This window comes from Malus domestica, chromosome 09, assembly GCF_042453785.1.
Source record: "Malus domestica chromosome 09, GDT2T_hap1".
NCBI classification, from domain to species: domain Eukaryota; kingdom Viridiplantae; phylum Streptophyta; class Magnoliopsida; order Rosales; family Rosaceae; genus Malus; species Malus domestica.
The window spans coordinates 33057633-33079098 of NC_091669.1; the positions used below are offsets into that span (position 1 = coordinate 33057633).

The 21466-nt window shown below is 39.1% G+C and overlaps 1 protein-coding gene and 2 pseudogenes across 1 annotated transcript; 1 reads left to right on the forward strand and 2 right to left on the reverse strand.

Annotated features, from left to right (window-relative positions):
- Positions 1 to 1295: 1295 nt before the first annotated feature.
- Positions 1296 to 20626, forward strand: LOC139187912 (eukaryotic initiation factor 4A-3-like; annotated as a pseudogene).
- LOC103421900 (ADP-ribosylation factor-like) lies at positions 10903 to 13846 on the reverse strand. Its single transcript, XM_070805086.1, has 7 exons — positions 13638 to 13846; positions 12034 to 12192; positions 11884 to 11954; positions 11606 to 11725; positions 11397 to 11515; positions 11195 to 11276; positions 10903 to 11019 (listed from the first exon to the last, which is right to left on the reverse strand). Exons 2-7 carry the CDS (start codon positions 12185 to 12187, stop codon positions 10903 to 10905), a joined length of 663 nt encoding a protein of 220 aa, XP_070661187.1. The 5' UTR covers positions 12188 to 12192; positions 13638 to 13846.
- LOC139188063 (small ribosomal subunit protein eS30z/eS30y/eS30x-like) lies at positions 14718 to 15258 on the reverse strand (annotated as a pseudogene).
- Positions 20627 to 21466: the final 840 nt, after the last annotated feature.

Sequence of the window (21466 nt, forward strand, 5' to 3'; positions counted from 1 at the left end):
GAGCTCTGTTGCCGTCCGTCGTCATCATCCTCTAGACAAACTGCTAAGTCGAGGGGTTTTGAGTCGTTGATTAATTGGCATCGTTGTACTGCTTTGTTAAATATTTGTTGGTCTGAATACACTATTTTAAATAAGTTTTTCGATGAAAACATAAAACTATGGAGTTTTTTCATTAGCATCCTGCTTTTTGTTGAATACACCACGCATAAATTTTATAATATATTATTTTATAAGGTATATGTAGAAACATAGTTGTGCCTTCCCTTCCTTCTTCTCTGATGTGGGTGTGTGCGGATAGTATAAGGTATATGTAGAAAGTATGGGAAATGACAGTAATTCGAGAATGTGTTTGAGGTGTATTAAAATAAATATTAATTAAAAATATATATGTGGAATGTATTTAATATGTAAAGTGTATTTAACAGTATGTGAGATGGGAATAAAACAACCCTAAAATTATATCAGAAACAAATATGAAAAATATTAGAATCTACATAATCGCAAAAGGAGCACAATATTTGCGTGGGAAACGAATAATTGCTCTGTTGTTTCGAAACTTTCTCACATATCTCTATGATCAAAATACAAGATTCAAATCTATATACAAATTGGAAACCTTTATATAGTTGACTTTACCCCGATCTCTAAACGCACAGTCAATATATATAGACAGTAAATTAGTAAATTAGTAATTTTGTATTAAAGAGCTCGGGTGGAAAAATTGTCTACCCCAAAAGGACCATTGTCTACATTCCAAATGTCATGCTTTGAAGTTTAAAATGTGAACTAAGTGCGATGATTTATATTTATCATGTTGCTAATTATTTTCTTTTATCTTTGTCTACATTTTCACTTATTTTCACATTTTGAAAAGAGTTTCATCATCAATATAAACCTTATTCAATTCGCTCGTATCCTTTTTCAATCATGTTGGTGAAATGAGTTTATTTCCTTGCAAATTCTGATTACATTGAAACACGTTGTGATTTAGAATTGAGACTGAAATTTTTTAAATAAGGATGTCATATTTTTCTCATTTTTATTCTAGTAGGTTGCTAACCAGTGTTAAACCAAAAGAATGCAAGATCATTCAATATGCACTCAAACACTTTTGGCATGAAGTAGGGGTACCTAACACTCGCTCACAGTTATTTTACTACATCCTTATAAATGAATATTTTGTTTCATTTGACTCATTTCAATACTTATACATAACGTAAAATTGACTTGGACAATCGAAAAAAATGAAAAATCAGTATTGAGTGTAATTTTGTAATTTTGTATTTTGAGGTGTTATGGAGAAATTGTCTAATTCCAAAAGGATAATTAGCAATATAAAATATTGGAGGAAACTAAAAGGTTATATTCCCGAATTGGCCAATCTTGTATTTTGGAGTTGATCTATTCCTGAAAGTTATAACGCTTGTCATTACGAGTGATTACAACTACATGCAAGAAACGAATCTCAGTTTTAGCAAAAAGTTAGAACTGGATATTATAGTTACATTCAGGAAACGAATGATGGTGATGAGGAGACGGGAAGAAGATAGGTGGTCAACAAGAGCTAGAACTAGATATTATCGAGGGTTATGATGTCATAGCCCAGTCCCAGTCAGGTACCGGCAAAACCTCCATGATTGCCCTCACAGCTTGCCAACTCGTCGACACCTCCTGCCGAGAGGTTCAGGCTTTGATATTGTGTCCCACTAGGGAACTGGCGGCACAGACGGAGAAGGTGATATTAGCAATTGGAAATCACATGAACATACAAGCGCATGCTTGCATCGGAGGCAAAAGCGTGGCTGAGGATATTCGAAAGCTTGAGCACGGAGTTTCATGTGGTGTGTGGAACTCCAGGTAGAGTCCATGGCATAAAACTTTGTACAAAATGTTTTGTGCAAAGAAATATATGATCAAGTTTACAGTACAGTTCAATGCCTCTTATATCATTCATCGCTACATGATCCTACAAATAATCAAAAGAGCACATTATTGTCAGAACTTGCAAACATAAGCTAACAATAAGCAATCAGCAAAACAGACTAACAATGGAAGGCAGCTTGCCTGCTGAACCTTGAGGCTCGACTTAAGTATCTGTTGCCAAAAATATGTCCGAATATGACAGAAACCCTCTCCTTATTGCTGAACACACTGAAGTGTAAATTAAGTAGCACTCCGGGCATTGGATCAATCCACCGATGGTCTATATTCTCATTTCTAGAAGTCACGCCTATAACATGTCCGTCAAACTCAGCTCTATGCCATTCATCTTTCATTGCCTGTCAAATATTTAAGCAAAATAAACATCAACAATGAAATTTCGGTTACATTGAGAGGTAAGAGGAATTATCAGGTACCTTGAACGCATCTTGCCCCATTTCCATGATATATTCATCGTCCAATACCATCAAGTCAACCGGCAGACCGCAGCTACAAGCCTCCTGAACACAGTCTATGATATAATCCAGTCGACTCACACAAGTGAAGTGAAATTCAGGATTAACCGCGGATGGAGTCGGCACCCAATCATTTTGAGTAAAGACCTCCTGGATGGTAGACTGAAAGTCTTTATGTTCATCTTCGTCTTTACCTATTTCTTCACCACTGCAGCTTATATCCTTATCTTTACAACAACAACAACAACAAAGCCTTTTCCCACTAAGTGGGGTCGGCTATATGAATCCTAGAACGCCATTGCGCTCGGTTTTGTGTCATGTCATCCGTTAGATCCAAGTACTCTAAGTCTTTTCTTAGAGTCTCTTCCAAAGTTTTCCTAGGTCTTCCTCTACCCCTTCGGCCCTGAACCTCTGTCCCGTAGTCACATCTTCGAACCGGAGCGTCAGTCGGCCTTCTTTGCACATGTCCAAATCACCGGAGCCGATTTTCTCTCATCTTTCCTACAATTTCGGCTACTCCTACTTTACCTCGGATATCCTCATTCCCAATCTTATCCTTTCTCGTGTGCCCACACATCCCACAAAGCATCCTCATCTCCGCTACACCCATTTTGTGTACGTGTTGATGCTTCACCGCCCAACATTCTGTGCCATACAACATCGCTGGCCTTATTGTCGTCCTATAAAATTTTCCCTTGAGCTTCAGTGGCCTACGACGGTCACACAACACGCCGGATGCACTCTTACACTTCATCCATCCAGCTCGTATTCTATGGTTGAGATCTCCATCTAATTCTCCGTTCTCTTGCAAGATAGATCCTAGGTAGTGAAAACGGTCGCTTTTTGTGATCTTCGCTAGATTGCTCCGGTCATTAGTGTGGATAAGTATATAAATGGATAGAGATAGGAAAGCAAACACAAGATGTACGTGGTTCACCCAGATTGACTACGTCCACGGAATAGAAGAGTTCTCATTAATTGTGAAGGGTTTACACAAGTACATAGGTTCAAGCTCTCCTTTAGTGAGTACAAGTGAATGATTTAGTACAAATGACATTAGGAAATATTGTGGGAGAATGATCTCGTAATCATGAAACTTCTAAGTATCGGAGTGTGGTGTCGTCTTGACTTGCCTTATCTGTCTCATAGGTAGATGTGGCATCTTCTCTGGAAGTACTCTTCCTCCATCCAGGGGTGGTATCTTTAACTAGTGGAGATGCATAAGGTAATGTATCAATTTCACTTGAAGCTTACTTGTAGTTTCAAACTTGGTCAAGCGCGATACAAACCATGTAGTAGGAGTCCCCCAAGTCGCCGAGCTAGGGGGTCTGCTGAAAAAGGTGACAGACAAGGTAAGCAATCAGAGCTCCGACTGATTGTTCACCTTCTCCCCATCTTGCAGCAGCATGAAGGATAAAGAGAAGAAAAATGAGAAGAGATGATATGAGATACTTTTGCTTTTGAAGAAGTAACTTTCCACAGGCTTATTCTTGAACTGAGCTGGAGGGTTTTCTGGTTTCCTCCAGAGTATAAGGCCGACTGAAGAATTTGAGGGTCAAAACAAGTCCATTAAATCTAGAGTACGTTCCACCCTGCTGATATGGGATACTTTTGCTTTTGACAGAGTAATGGATGTATCGGCACGTGTGCTGTTACGCTTGTCTACACATGCTTCCTTGTATCCTTCGCACTTGCCCTATCTGTTCCTCAAGCAGATGCGGAATCTTCCCTGGAAACATAAGATGTTGAAAATGAGTACTCGAGAGCAATGCCAGGTAAGTAATCAGGTAAGGGGTTCCAGGCAGTCAGTTCCTGGCTGGAAGCTTGATTCCAAGTGCTGACTGATTGCTCTATTTCTCCTTGTCTTGTAGGTAAAAACAAGGCCAAAGGAAAAGACAGGGAAAAAGCATGATATGGGATACTCTTGCTTTTAACCCTGATGATATGAGATATTCTTGCTCTAGTATAGCTTGTTTGCAGAGGTATTATCGGGGGGAAAGAAAGCTGAATATTTCGAAAGGCTTCGTTGGGAGTGCCCTCTCAGATATGATGAAGGGTTGAGCATTTTTGTAGGTCTGCCTGTCCGTTGGGGATGGAGGTCGACATATATAGGAGTCTCCCTAACAACAAGTAGTAATGCTATTCATTTACCCTGCTTGGTCATAGCACGGTAGTGGGAGCTGCCAGTTTCATATGTTTTAACTCTGTCAGAGCACTTTGAAAAAGTGGTCTGTGGTATCTGGCTCTCGAGATTTGGAGAACGATGCCTCTTCGATTTTTGAGAAAGCAATCATGCTGGGGGTCTGGCTCTCGAGATTCGGAGAGCAGTGTCTCTTCGATTTTTGAGGAAGTAATCATGTTGGGAGTCTGGCTCTCGAGATTCGGAGGGCGGTGCCTCTTCGATTTTGGAGCAAGCAATCCTGTTGGGAGTGTTGTCTCGAATGTGAGTAAAGGTTGGGCATGTTTGCTAATCTACCTTGCCCCGAAGCACAAAGGTTGACACACAGGGACTTTCCAATTATCTAGCAATGGTACTGTTCCTTTACCCTCTCTTTGCTTTTGAGAAAGTAGTCATGTTGGGAGTCTGGCTCTCGAGATTCGGAGGACGGTGCCTCTTCGATTTTGGAGCAAGCAATCTTGTTGGGAGTGTTTTCTCGAATGTGAGTAAAGGTTGGGCATGTTTGCTAGTCTACCTTGCCACGAAGCACAGAGGTTGACACACAGGAACTTTCCAATTATCCAGCAATGGTACTGTTCCTTTACCCTTGTGGGTAATAATATGGTAGCTAGACCTTCAAAATTTATGTGTCTAAACTTTGTTAGTGCTGTTTTTTTTGCTATTCTTTTACCTTTCTTGGTCAGAGCGATGTAGTGGGAGCTGCAAGCTTCACGTGCTCCACTTTGGCAGAGAACTTTGGCAAAGTTATATGTGGTACCCATGAGCTATTGTTGCGTGTGGGAAGTGGGTGATTGAACAGTAAGATTCATGTGCTTTCTACTTCACCAGAAGTCTTCGACAGAATGCCCATAATTTCTGCAAAGCTGAGTGTGCGTGTGACAGGTGCTGACAAGGCTAGAATAGTAGGTGCCTCTTCGATTTCTGAGATCGGCCCTCGTGGTCTCTGAGCAGCCCAGCTTTTGAGAAAGCGAGCGCCTCTTCGATTGATTCGGAGAACGATGCCTCATCGATTTTTGAGAAAGCAATCATGCTGGGGGTCTGGCTCTCGAAGATTCGGGGAGCAGTGTCTCTTCGATTTTTGAGAAAGTAATCATGTTGGGAGTCTGGCTCTCGAGATTCGGAGGGCGGTGCCTCTTCGATTGTGGAGCAAGCAATCTTGTTGGGAGTGTTTTCTCGAATGTGAGTAAAGGTTGGGCATGTTTGCTAGTCTACCTTGCCACGAAGCACAGAGGTTGACACACAGGGACTTTCCAATTATCCAGCAATGGTACTGTTCCTTTACCCTCTCTTCGATTTTTAAGAAAGTAGTCATGTTGGGAGTCTGGCTCTCGAGATTCGGAGGACGGTGCCTCTTCGATTTTGGAGCAAGCAATCTTATTGGGAGTGTTTTCTCGAATGTGAGTAAAGGTTGGGCATGTTTGCTAGTCTACCTTGCCACGAAGCACAGAGGTTGACACACAGGGACTTTCCAATTATCCAGCAGTGGTACTATTCCTTTACCCTTGTGGGTAATAATATGGTAGCTAGACCTTCAAAATTTATGGGTCTAAACTTTGTTAGTGCTGTTTCTTTGCTATTCTTTTACCCTTCTTGGTCAGAGCGATGTAGTGGGAGCTGCAAGCTTCACGTGCTCAACTTTGGCAGAGAACTTTGGCAAAGTTATCTGTGGTACCCATGAGCTATTGTTGCGTGTGGGAAGTGGGTGATTGAACAGTAAGATTCATGTGTTTTCTACTTCCCCAGAAGTCTTCGACAGAATGCCCATAATTTCCGCAAAGCTGAGTGTGCGTGTGACAGGTGCTGACAAGGCTGGAAAAGTAGGTGCCTCTTCGATTTCTGAGATCGGCCCTCGTGGTCTCTGGGGAGCCCAGCTTTTGAGAAAGCGAGCGCCTCTTCGATTTCTGAGATCGGCCTTCGTGGTCTTTGAGCAGCCCAACTTTTGAGAAAGCAAACGCCTCTTTGATTTCTGAGATCAACCCTCGTGATCTCTAAGCAGCCCAGCTTTTGAGAAACCAAACGCCTCTTCGATTTCTGAGCAGGCGCCTCTACGATTTCTGAAGCTCCGTCGAGTGCAGATTTTTATAGGGGCTAGCATTAAGTACCAAAGCACACTTGAATCTCCACCAATAGAAGCTTCATTCTTGCACTTCTAAGATCTTGATTTGTCCGACCTCTTCTCTCTTCAACACCTTTGAAAATGTCTGGCCCCTCCGACCGTCGTTTTGACTTGAACCTTGTTGAAGAGGCAGCCCCGCCTTCTCCAGACAACATATGGCGCCCATCCTTCGTCTCCCCTACTGGTCCTCTTACCGTTGGGGATTCCGTGATGAAGAATGATATGACCACTGCGGTGGTGGCCAGGAACCTTCTCACTCCCAAAGATAACAGACTACTTTCCAAACGGTCTGATGAGTTAGCTGTTAAGGATTCGCTGGCTCTTAGTGTTCAGTGTGCAGGTTCTGTGTCTAATATGGCCCAACGCCTATTTGCTCGAACCCGCCAAGTTGAATCATTGGCGGCTGAAGTGATGAGTCTCAAACAGGAGATTAGAGGGCTCAAGCATGAGAATAAACAGTTGTACCGGCTCGCACATGACTATGCTACAAACATGAAGAGGAAGCTTGACCAGATGAAGGAAACTGATGGTCAGGTTTTACTTGATCATCAGAGATTTGTGGGTTTGTTCCAAAGGCATTTATTGCCTTCGTCTTCTGGGGCTGTACCGCGTAATGAAGCTCCGAATGATCAACCTCTGATGCCTCCTCCTTCTAGGGTTCTGTCCAATACTGAGGCTCCAAATGATCCCCCTCCGGTGCCTTCTCTTTCTGGGGCTCTACCGACTGCTGAGACTTCTCCTAAGCAACCTTTGTGAAGGCTCCCTCTTGTGTGTTTATTTTGACTCATGTATATGTACATATTTGTAGCTTATCGGGGATATCAATAAATAAGCTTTCCTTCATTTCAACGTATTGTGTTAAATACACCAAAGCCTTCTTCGCTAAGTTCTTTGAATTTTCTTTTGTTGAAGCTTGTATGTTGAAGCTTTCTGAGTGGAGCATGTAGGTTGGGGTAGTGTTCCCTTAATTTCCCGAGTGAGGAAAACTTCTCGGTTGGAGACTTGAAAAATCCAAGTCACTGAGTGGGATCGGCTATATGAATCTTAGAACGCCATTGTGCTCGATCCTGAGTCATGTCCTTCGTTAGATCCAAGTACTCTAAGTCTTTTCTTAGAGTCTCTTCCAAAGTTTTCCTAGGCCTTCCTCTACCCCTTCGGCCCTGAACCTCTGTCCCATAGTCGCATCTTCTAATCGGAGCATCAGTAGGCCTTCTTTGCACATGTCCAAACCACCGTAACCGATTTTCTCTCATCTTTCCTTCAATTTCGGCTACTCCTACTTTACCTCGGATATCCTCATTCCTAATCTTATCCTTTCTCGTGTGCCCACACATCCAACGAAGCATCCTCATCTCCGCTACACCCATTTTGTGTACGTGTTGATGTTTCACCGCCCAACATTCTGTGCCATACAGCATCGCCGGCCTTATTGCCGTCCTATAAAATTTTCCCTTGAGCTTCAGTGGCATACGGCGGTCACACAACACGCCGGATGCACTCTTCCACTTCATCCATCCAGCTTGTATTCTGTGGTTGAGATCTCCATCTAATTCTCCGTTCTTTTGCAAGATAGATCCTAGGTAACGAAAACGGTCGCTCTTTGGTATTTCTTGATCTCCGATCCTCACCCCTAACTCGTTTTGGCCTCCATTTGCACTGAACTTGCACTCCATATATTCTGTCTTTGATCGGCTTAGGCGAAGACCTTTAGATTCCAACACTTCTCTCCAAAAGTTAAGCTTTGCATTTACCCCTTCCTGAGTTTCATCTATCAACATTATATCGTCTGCGAAAAGCATACACCAAGGAATATCATCTTGAATATGTCCTGTTAACTCATCCATTACCAACGCAAAAAGGTAAGGACTTAAGGATGAGCCTTGATGTAATCCTACAGTTATGGGAAAGCTTTCGGTTTGTCCTTCATGAGTTCTTACGGCAGTCTTTGCTCCTTCATACATATCCTTTATAGCTTGGATATATGCTACTCGTACTCATTTCTTCTCTAAAATCCTCCAAAGAATGTCTCTTGGGACCCTATCATACGCTTTTTCCAAATCTATAAAGACCATGTGTAAATCCTTTTTCCCATCTCTATATCTTTCCATCAATCTTCGTAAGAGATAGATTGCCTCCATGGTTGAGCGCCCTGGCATGAACCCGAATTGGTTGTCCGAAACCCGTGTCTCTTGCCTCAATCTATGCTCAATGACTCTCTCCCAGAGCTTCATTGTATGACTCATTAGCTTAATACCCCTATAGTTCATGCAATTTTGTACGTCGCCCTTATTCTTGTAGATAGGCACCAAAGTGCTCGTTCGCCACTCATTTGGCATCTTCTTCGTTTTCAAAATCCTATTGAAAAGGTCAGTGAGCCATGTTATACCTGTCTCTCCCAAAAGTTTCCACACTTCGATTGGTATATTGTCTGGGCCTATTGCTTTTTTATGCTTCATCTTCTTCAAAGCTACAACCACTTCTTCCTTCCGGATTCGACGATAAAAAGAGTAGTTTCTACACTCTTCTGAGTTACTCAACTCCCCTAAAGAAGCACTCATTTCATGTCCTTCATTGAAAAGATTATGAAAATAACCTCTCCATCTGTCTTTAACCGCGTTCTCTGTAGCAAGAACATTTCCATCCTCATCCTTGATGCACCTCACTTGGTTTAGGTCCCTTGTCTTCTTTTCCCTTGCTCTAGATAGTTTATAGATATCCAACTCTCCTTCTTTGGTATCTAGTCGTTTATACATATCGTCGTAAGCCGCTAACTTAGCTTCTCTGACAGCTTTCTTCGCCTCTTGCTTCGCTTTTCTATACCTTTCACCATTTTCATCGGTCCTCTCCTTGTATAAGGCTTTACAACATTCCTTCTTAGCCTTCACCTTTGTTTGTACCTCCTCATTCCACCACCAAGATTCCTTTTGGTGTGGGGCAAAGCCCTTGGACTCTCCTAATACCTCTTTTGCTACTTTTCAGATACAACTAGCCATGGAATCCCACATTTGGCTAGCTTCCCCCTCTCTATCCCACACACATTGGGTGATTACCTTCTCTTTGAAAATGACTTGTTTTTCTTCTTTTAGATTCCACCATCTAGTCCTTGGGCACTTCCAAGTCTTGTTCTTTTGTCTTACTCTTTTGATATGTACATCCATCACCAACAAGCGATGTTGATTAGCCACGCTCTCTCCTGGTATAACTTTGCAATCCTTACAAGTTATACGATCCCCTTTCCTCATTAGAAGAAAATCTATTTGTGTTTTTGACGACCCACTCTTGTAGGTGATCACATGTTCTTCTCTCTTCTTAAAGAAGGTGTTGGCTAAGAAGAGATCATATGTCATTGCAAAATCCAAGATAGCTTCCCCATCCTCGTTTCTCTCCCCAAAACCATGGCCACCATGAAAACCTCCATAGTTGCCTGTCTCCCTGCCCACGTGTCCATTTAAATCTCCTCCTATAAATAACTTCTCCGTCTGAGCAATTCCTTGCACCAAGTCTCCAAGATCTTCCCAAAATTTCTCCTTCGAACTCGTATCCAACCCTACTTGAGGTGCGTACGCACTAATCACATTGATAAGTTCTTGTCCTATTACAATCTTGATTGCCATGATTCTATCTCCTACCCTCTTGACATCTACAACATCTTGTACCAAGGTCTTGTCCACGATGATGCCAACACCGTTTCTCGTTCTATTTGTGCCCGAATACCAAAGTTTAAACCCTGAGTTTTCTAGATCCTTTGCCTTACTACCAACCCACTTAGTTTCTTGTAGGCACATAATATTTATCCTTCTCCTCACCATAACTTCCACTACTTCCATAGATTTTCCCGTTAAGGTTCCTATATTCCACATTCCTAAACGCATTTTGCTCTCTTGAACTCTACCCTTCTGTCCTAGCTTCTTCACCCTCCCCCGTCTAATAGGATCAAAGTACTTCTTTTGTGTGTCCCGGGTAAAGTTGATAGGAGCATATGCTCCCAAACAACTTTGAGTGGAGTCGTTCGAAAAGAAGTTTCTATAGCCCCCTTGCTCATTTAACACTGCATCCGGGTGCCGATGGAGATACAGCGACCCTTGCTCACTTATCACTGTGCTCGGGCCACACAGCGCGCCACTTACGGGTGACGCCCTAGCTTTAGCGCGATTTTGTTCTGGATTCATTTTCATAAGGATTCGACGTGATCATGGAGTGCCGGCTGTCGACTACCTGACGCCCTCCCCCTCCTCCTTTATCCGGGCTTGGGACCGACCATGTAAGACATAGGCGGAGTTTATATCCTTATCTTTATCAACACAAATTAACACATGCACATGAGGGACCTGCCAATGAAGAGGAATAATATAGGTAAGAAAACACGAAATGCAATCTGTTCAATGTTCATGAATTATGCCTGTTTTTAAGGACACAGAAATGTTGCAACATAATAAACCAATCCACATACTAATAACAAGAGTTAATTAGTTTTCTTATCGTAAGCAAATTCTAGGCAATTACCATGGAATCAATGGCCCAAAAAAATTTACGCAAAGCCTCAAGCAAGCCATCCCCACTGATTGCACAAGTACTAGAAATATGCCTGAAAATTACATTGACAGCAGTTATAGTTTATGACATACTTTATTATCTGCAAATCGGAATTTTTACATGAGATTAAAATAAATTCCACATATCTCCGTTGAATGATAAAATAGTTTACCACTGATTAATTCTGAGAGACTTAATATCCAGCTCTTTGCTCAACTCTTCTGCAGTCATTGCATTACAAAGATCTTGCTTGTTGGCTAGTACAAGCACAACAACGTTCTTGAGTTCATCCTGCAGCCAAATTCAATTCATCGTTATAAAAAAACATAACTCAAATATTTTATATTTCCAAACAACTATTCATGGAAATCATGAAACTACCTCCTGCAACATCCTGTGTAACTCATCCCTTGCCTCCAACACTCGGTTCTGGTCGTTGCTATCTACCACAAAAATAACACCTTTCTTGTTCTGGAAATGCTGCATGTACAGTGGAGGTATCTGTATTGGGAATATCTAAAACAGTCACTGCCTATGAAAAAGTAGATCTTCTGAAATTAAAAAATCATGATACACATTACAAAAACCATATGTTTACCCACTTCACGGCCTTGTAAGAAATCATTCAAAAATAGTACAAGATAAGAGAGAGGAGTTACCCTGTTTTCACTCCCAACATCAAAGGCCGCAAGGTTAATATACGCATGTTTCACCGTCTCAACACTAAATCCTGCAACAGTAAACAATAGGCACAAAATGCATAAGAAATCAGAAGTAGGCATAAAGAGGATAGGGGGCTACGGGCTCACCAGGTGTGACTATCTCAGTAGAGACTCCTTCAGAGTGAATCTTGTTCAAGATGGTGGTTTTGCCAGAACCATTAAGACCTGCCATCAAAATGAGCTTGTCCCTCCGTGATTTGAGGTCTGCCAAAAGGGTAAAAAATTCCAAATCGAGATCCATAGCACCTAAAACAAGTAGAACCAGAGGCATTGTGATTAATGACTAACAGAAAAGTTCAGAGGTTATACTCATTGAATGATTTATCAGATGAAGAACTACCAATCACACACCTACTTGATAATTTCAAGAATGTATAGAATTTGAAAATTTAGAGAGAAGATACGAGTAACTAGCTTTCACAAAGGCACCTGCTATCAATACTTACATGCTGAACTGAAGTAGTGTTACATGTCAGTTTCCTAGGAGTTAATTTGAAAATTTAGAGCGGACTTAGAGAGAAGATAAAGGGAACTAGCATCCAAAACATCGGAAATTAAGTAAAATCTATGGTGAGACTGAATTTTAACTACTACTAATGCAACACAAACATCAGTTAACAGTTAAAGATAATTGGAAAGTTGTTGGTTTACATACTAGTACATTCAGTTTGACTTATATTAACTGTAACAAACCTCTACTTGTATTAGAAATCCATAAGTCACGGCATAGGTTACTAGGAAAATTGCAACTCAATTAACATGGAGGAAGGACAGAATTAGGAATTGCTTCTAGGGCATATACGGAAACAAATTTTCTAACTTTGGTCCCTTTCCAAGAAGGGAGTTACAAAATATCCAGATTCTGCATTCTGCAGAATCCAACTTCTACATCCAGCCAAGATTCAATTCCCAAATCAACATCAAATTAGCAGAAATCCCCAATAAAAAAAACCGAGGAACAAAGCTACATTGTTGTCTTCATGACTTCTTGTTTAAGAAAAGTCAGCCAAGTAGCAAGTTGTTTGTTTAGTTACTACTTACTAGTATGTTTACTTTAACCGAAACATTACTCTACTTTGATAAAGAAATCAAGAGACATGGCAGTAGTTTCTAGGAAAGAGAAATGTAATTAATTAACATGGATGGAAATGCAGAATTTCAAATTATTTCTAGTGTGGGAAACCAATTTTCAAACTTAGGCTCCTTTCCAAGAAGGAAAGGGTTAGAAATTTTCCAGGTTCTGGATTCGGCAGAATCCAATAACTACATGCATCAACCAACATCCAATTTTTCAACCAAATCCAGCACGAAAACAAGCATAAATCCCACTCGAAAAAAGGACGAACAAAGCTAAAGATACGCAGTTCTTGGAACAAAAATGTCCAATTACTAGTTCTAACAAAAAAAATTCCATAAACCCAGTTGAGAAATCAAAGAAACAATCACATTAAATTACACAAATTCGAGTCTTATATCAGAACCTCATTTGAATAAAAAAAAAAAACCCAATTCAGAAAGTAAAGAAAAAAAAAACACTGCTATGGAGAAATTCGAGTTCTTTAGCAGAAACCCACTTGAAAGAAATAAGGGATTGAAGAAATATCAGCAACCCTAAATAGAAATTTGCAGAAACTCAATTCAGAAATCAAAGAAACAATCAAATTATACGAAATAAATTAGCAGAAACTGACCGTTCGGACTGATAAAGCAATCGGGATATCACAACACATGCAATCCGAAAATCGTTGGCCTTCGCTCCCTCTTCCTGCAGGCTTCAAGGATTGGGATTGAATTTGATATGGTTTTCACTTTCAAGCTTCAAGCTTTAATCTTTAGCTCTCTCTCTCTCTCTCTCTCTCTCCTCCAAGCCTATGGTTTCTTGAAAAATCACTGACGACCTGAAGAAGTTTGTTAAAGGTGCGTTTGTCTTGAGTTCTCCTGAATACAATTTTCCCGCTCGAATTGGAGTTTGAGCAATTTATAATAATACTCCTTCTATGAGAGATAATTACAAGTTTTACCAGCGACCTCTTCCCCTTGAGGCTTGTGTGAGGTGGTTATGTGACATGGGTATTTTAGTCATTTAGGTTTAAAATTTTTGCTTGGGCAGTTGGACATCATCCCACACGAGAGTATGAACAGATTTTTTTGGATTCTTTTTATCTTAAAAACATCTCCAACAATTTTGCCCCCAATTGCACTAAAACAGTCTGTTTCGCAAATAAAACAATGAAATAACCGAAAAACGTCATTTTGTTTATAATTAAAATTGTACTAGTTCGTGTTTTTTTTAGCCTATCTAGTTCTACTCGGTTCTTTACTTGGACTAGGATGTTCCCTATTTTTTACGTGTTGGGTTTTCCGAGTTTCTTGTGTCTTGTTGACATGGTTTATTGCACACATTGTTTGAAAAAAAAATTTTGATACAATTGGTGTGCAATGAATCAAATGATCTTGGTCTTAGATTTAACCTTATCAAGGGATTTGTCTATAATAAAAAATAAATAAAAAATTAATGAAAATAGCTTCAAAACTTTGAATTTTATCCAAAAACCACGTAATAACTTTCTTTAATGATAATAATAGAAAAACAAAAAAAAACAAAAACAAATAACATTCTAACTATAAACGCGTGCACCACCTCAATCTTCTGCCGCTTCATATTTTTTTGACAAACCAGCAGCCAGAAACAAAATTGCGTTAATGTTCTTAGAAACCAAAAACAAAATCGCATTGCTGCTAATTCAAATTAGATAAAAAAAATCCCAACCTAATCCAACACTTCCAAATATCTTTCTATGAACTAACAAACCAGTGTTAAGGTCTTAAGAACAAAGAGTGACGATTAAACAAAAATAAAGCCTTTAATTTTTCTTAATCTCGGAAGAACTTCTCATCCTTTCAAAGCTTGAATCTTTGCCCTACTTCTCAGACGAGTTGGGTCCCCTCTTCTTTCCGATGCCAATTACCGGGGTGACGGATCTATGGTTGTATTGCAAGCGTTTGTGGGCGCGGCCCTGGGGCTGCTTCTTCTTATCCTGCTTGACCACTTTGCCTGTCTAGCCTCTCACCTTACTGGCGCGGGCCGAAGAACCGCGGACCTTTCCTATGGCTGCGGGCCAAAGTATTTTTAAGTTTCATAAATAATGTACTACTGTTAAGTTTCATAAACAGTGTAACACTGTTAACTTTTATAAATAGTGTAGTACCGTTAAGTTTCATAAACAATATAGTAAGTTTCATGAACAGTGTAGTAAGTTTCATAAACAATGTCGTAAGTTTCATAAACAGTGTAATACCATTAAGTTTCATAAACAGTTTGTGTGAGAATGCGTGGATCCGCACATCAGATTTTTTTATAAATATTTTTTAATATTAAAATTATGTCTTTTTCATTAAAATTTAAGTTTTTTTTGTTATCTTTATTAAAATTTAAGAGTTTTTCATTAAAATTTAAGTCTTATTCATTAAATAAAGTTATAGCATAGTTTTTTTTTTTATTAAAATAAACTTAGTCCAAACCCTTTTCATGAAAGTTTCCAAAAATGAATCATAAGGTTAAAGATTCTTGTGTGCTTCTTGCGGACATAAGAAAAAGTTAATTAGAGAGACTTTATCAAGTGACTTGCTCCGAATGCTTCTAGATAGTATTTCCTTACCTTGTTCTAGATAGTATAAACTTAACTTGTAGAACAAGGTAATTCTAGTTTTGATCTTTAGAGTCTTTCTTATTTGTAATCATACTGTTGTAAATCAATTCAATACAATGAGTCATATTTTTACACTCAAAATCGCAGTTTTTGTAAACTGTAAGTAAAACATAGGTCAATATTATAATTACCTGGACTATCTTGCTAGCTTAACGTGAGTTATTTTTAACAGTGTACATGGTCGATTTTTTTTCGCATTCCACAACAATTAATCAGGGTCTAGATTAAAAGCTATTTTCATTTATTTTTTATATTCATAAAGACATTGATCGATTTGAAACAAAAATGGCCAAATTTACATTTTCCACAAATCATGGTGACAATTGTGATAGAAACCATATCTGTCACCTAGACAATGGATCGATCTTCACAAAACCAGGTTAGCATACTATGATAATTGTCTAACACATTGTCCCGACCTTTCCGTGGGCAATCCTGATTAATTAACATATTAGAGCAGCATTAGGATTATGAAATATATAATATTTCAACGTATCATACTTTCTCAAGACCCTTCACAGAAAAAGGTCGTACCCAGTGCACAAGGCTCCCGCTTTACGCAGGGTCTGGGAGAGGTGAATGTCGGCTAGCCTTACCCTCATTTATGGAGAGGCTGCTCCCAAGTCTCGAACCCGAGACCTACCGCTTATGGGCGAAGGCACTTGCCATCGCACCAAGAGAGAATAAAATTCTAATATGGTTTGGGTTTCCTAGATTTATAGGGTTAGGATTTCCGAAACATGGTTGGTTAAGGACTTATATTAGGGTTAGGGTTTTCTGTTCTCTATATAAGCAGATAGATTTGTTGTAATCTTCGACTTATATTTTGAAGAAGTTTTCTGGTGGATTGTTGTTGTGGGTTTCAACGTATTATTGTTGGAGCCTAAGCATGGCAGCTAGATCAAGCATTCAAAGTTGTTGCAATATGGAAGACAAAAAAGCTCGAAAATGTCTAAGTGTTGTTCTTAGCTAAGTCTATATATATGTGTAATAAACGGTTAAGATTATATCATCTTAATGGTGTATAACTTTACACGCGTCCAGTTTGTTAGATGTTAAGTGAAACCATGTGAGTAGCACATGATCATAGTCACGATGCTTTGATGATGTTGGCAACGACTATATAGCTAGTTTTGTAGCCGAGTTTCTTGGTGCAAATCCAACATAGATTCGAGGAAGCAACGTACTCCTTCTTCTTGAAAGTTCATCTCTGTCATTCCTTTTGCAAATTCATTTCAATTACTTGTTGAATTTGTTACAAATTGATAGAGAAATTTAGCTCAAAAGTAGCTCAAACACTAACATGGTCTGAGAGCCAGGCTGGATTTGAATCTGGGAGTGAATATGTGAATTTATAAGTGTTTGGCTGGGTTCTCAACGGGGAGCTTAGAAGTTTAAAAATGGCCGGATCTAGCATAGATCTTCGTGTGCCTGTATTCATTAGAGTCAATTATGAATTCTGGTGTGTTAGGATGAAAACAATTTTCAAGTCTCACAATCTATGGAGCTTTGTTGAAGATGGTTTCACACACGGATGAGAAGCAAATTCTTGCTAATCAGGATCTCATCTCCAGAGATGCAAGGGCATTGGGACTGATACAAGGAGATGTGAGTGATGAGATCTTTCCTAGAATCACCAACCAAGAGATTGCAAAGGATGCTTGGATGTTCTTAAGCAAGAATTCAAGGGTGATGCTCAGGACATGGCTGTGAAATTACAAGGTATTCGCCGTGATTTTGAATATGCTAGGGGTGAGAAATAATGAATCTCTCTCTGATTATCTAGCTAGATTATATGGTCTTGTGAATAAGATGAAGATGTTTGGTGAAACCTTGCCAAATAAGATACTACTTGAGAAAATGTTAATTAGTCTAGCTCCTGCATATGATAATATTGTTTCTGTTATTGAGGGAACTAAGAAATTGGATGAGATTAATCCAAATGAAGTTGTTGCAACTTTGAAAGGATTTGAGCAGAGATTGAAAAGACATACTAAAGATGAGGAAGTGAATGATAAGGCATTTAGCAATCTTAGTATCCAAAATAAAAGTGGATCACAGACCACTGGGTACAAGGGGAAGAAACCTTTCAAATTAAGAGATAAGAAGGTTGATTTTAAGGATAATGATAGGTCTCAAAATGTTGTCAAACCCTGGTTTAACAAGGAGAACACAAGAGATTCATGTAAAATTTATGGAAATATACACTACGGGTGAATGCAAATTCAAAGAGAGGCCTAAATGTCACAATTGTGGCAGATTCAATCATTTTGCTAGAGATTGTAGAAGTAAACCAGTTTAACAGGTTCAAATGGCACAACAAATGGAGGAGGAAACCTCTATGTTCATTGCTTGTGATTCAGCTGCAATTGTTAAAAGTGAACATGTCTAGTATATTGGCAGTGGATTCAACAATCACATGACTTCACGTGAGTCTATATTGATTAATCTGGACAGAAGTATCTCAACAAGAATCAAAATGGGGAATGGACAGATTGTTCAAGCTAGTAGGAAATGAACTTTGGTGATCGAAACCAAGAAGTGTACCAGACACATCAAAGAAGTAATGCTTGTGTCAGGACTGGATGAAAACCTTTTAAGTGTGGGGCAAATGATGCAACATGGTTACTTCTTATTATTTGGAGATGATCAGGTTGCAATCTTTAAAGATACAAGTTTGGAGAGTCATGTTGTTACAATACAAATGACTTGTAATAGGCGATTTCCACTACTTACGAAGGATATGAATGGTTCTGCACTAAAAGCCAGTTGTGATGGTGATGCTTGGGAATGGCACAAAAGGTTGAGACATTTGAATTTCAGCAGCTTACAGTTGTTATCTAATAAGGAAATGGTGTTGGGATTACCAAAACTCAAGAAGTCATCTGGTGTATGTGAATGATGCATTGCAGGAAAGCACCACTGAGATGTCCTTAGTAAAGAGCTGACTTGGAGAGCAAGCAAGCCTCTGGAATTAATCCACTCAGATGTTTGTGGATCAATGCAAGTCACAACATTTGGAGGAAACAGATATTTCTTAACTTTCATTGATGATGCAACCAAAATATGTTAGGTTTATCTTATGAACCACAAATTAGAAGTGTTCAAAGTGTTCAAGAAATTCAAAGCCATGGTTGAATTGTAGAGTGGCCACAAAATTCTAAAGTTAAGAAGTGACAGAGGTGGAGAGTATAACTCTCATGAATTTAATTAATTCTGTGAAGACTTGGGGTTGGAGAAACAATTGACTGTAGCTTATTCTCCGTAGCAAAATGGTGTTGCTGAGAAGAAGAACAGAACCATTGTTGAAATGGTTAAGAGTATGCTTCATGACAAGCACATGTCCTATGAATTCTGGGGAAAAGCTATTAACATAGCTGTGCACTTGCTCAATAGGTGTCCAACCAAGGCTGTGGAACACAAAACCCCATTTGAAGCTTTCAGTGGCAGAAAACCAGGTATTTAGCACTTGAAGGTGTTTGGATGCATCTGTTATGGTCACATACCTAGACAATTAAGACATAAACTTGATGAATCCTCTACGAAAGGCATATTTGTTGGATATGGGAAAATGGAGAAAGAATACAGGAACTATAATTTGAGTACCAAGAAGATCTTTCTGTCAAGGAGTGTTGTATTTGATAAGAAAGGTATTTGGAATTGGAATGCAGAAAATTGTGACAAGCTATCATTTCATGTTAATCTCAATCTACCTGAAATTGATCATTGCATTCAGCTAAAAGGGAACAAGAGTGTATCACATGAATTCACTGATTCTCAAACTGGGAGTGGTAAGTCAAGTACAGCTAAAGCTACAACAGTCAAAGAAAGATCACTGAGTGATATTCGAAAGCTTGAGCACAGAGTTCATGTGGTGTGTGGAATTCCAGGTAGAGTTTATGACATGATCAAGAGGAGAAGCAATCGAGCCATTAAATATTACTAGTTCTCGATGAATCTGATGAAATGTTAAGCAAAGCATTCAAGGATCAGATATATACAATGTCTACAGATGTCTTCCACCTGATCTCCAGGTCTGCTTAATTTCCGCTACACTTCCTCCAGAAATTCTGGAAATGACGAGCAAGTTTATGACGAACCCTGTAAGGATCATTGTCAAGCGTGACGAGTTGACTTTGGGGGGAATCAAGCAAATTTTCGTTTCGGTTGAAAGAGAAGAATGGAAATTTGATACATTATGCGATCTTTATGATACTCTTACAATTACACAAGTTGTTATTTTCTGCAACACAAAGCGAAAGGTTGATTGGCTGACCAAAAAGATGAGGAGTAATAATTTTACTGTATCTTCCATGCATGGAGACATGCCTCAAAAGGAAAAAGATGCCATTACCCCAGAGTTTCGCGCTGGAAATACTCACGTCCTGATCACCACTGATGTTTGGGCTTGGGGCCTTGATGTTCAGCAGGTAAGTTCTTGATCTATTTATCTTTTATACCTTGATAGACAAGTTCCCATGAATTCTATGGGTGCACATGCTATATGTGTATGTGAAGATATATTGCCTTCAAGCTCTAGCAAACATGTTATACATACATATGCTTTTGCTGCACAGATTTTTCTAATCATGTGATGTTTTCCCTTCATCAAGTTTCCTTGGTTATCAACTATGATCTTCCAAACAATCGGGAGCTATACATTCATTGGATCGGTCGTTCTAGTCATTTTGAGTGCAAGGTATGCATGTATTCTACTTTTTTGTAAGTGTGATATGTTTTCGCCGATGGATCTCGTGTCTGTTTTTGTTCTGTATGCCAAAACATATTCTTAGTCTTGTTTTGTTATGTTTTTCAGTTCTAATCATAATGTGCTATAATTTGATTATTGTTTGCAGAGTGTAGCGATAAACTTTGTCAAAAGCGATGATATCAAGATCTTAAGAGACATTGAACAATACTACAGTACCCATATTGACAAAATGTCGATGAACGTTGCCGATTTGATTTGAGAGCTCTGTTGCCGTCCGTCGTCATCATCCTCTAGGCAAACTGCTAAGTCGAGGGGTTTTGAGTCGTTGATTAATTGGCATCGTTGTACTGCTTTGTTAAATATTTTTTGGTCTGAATACACTATTTTAAATAAGTTTTTCGATGAAAACATAAAACTTTTTTCATTAGCATCCTGCTTTTTGTTGAATACACCACGCATAAATTTTATAAAATATATTATTTTATAAGGTATATGTAGAAACATAGTTGTGCCTTCCTTTCCTTCTTCTCTGATGTGGGTGTGTGCGGATAGTATAAGGTATATGTAGAAAGTATGGGGAATGACAGTAATTCGAGAATGTGTTTGAGGTGTATTAAAATAAATATTAATTAAAAATATATATGTGGAATGTATTTAATATGTAAAGTGTATTTAACAGTACGTGAGATGCGAATAAAACAACCCTAAAATTATATCAGAAACAAATATGAAAAATATTAAAATCTACATAATCGCAAAAGGAGCACAATATTTGCCTGGGAAACGAATAATTGCTCCGTTGTTTCGAAACTTTCTCACATATCTCTATGATCAAAATACAAGATTCAAATCTATATACAAATTGGAAACCTTTATATAGTTGACTTTACCCCGATCTCTAAACGTACAGTCAATATATATAGACAGTAAATTAGTAATTTTGTATAACCTACCGTCAATATAGACAGTAAATTAGTAATTTTGTATTAAAGAGCTCGGGTGGAAAAATTGTCTACCCCAAAAGGACCATTGTCTACATTCCAAATGTCATGCTTTAAAGTTTAAAATGTGAACTAAGTGCGATGATTTACATTTATCA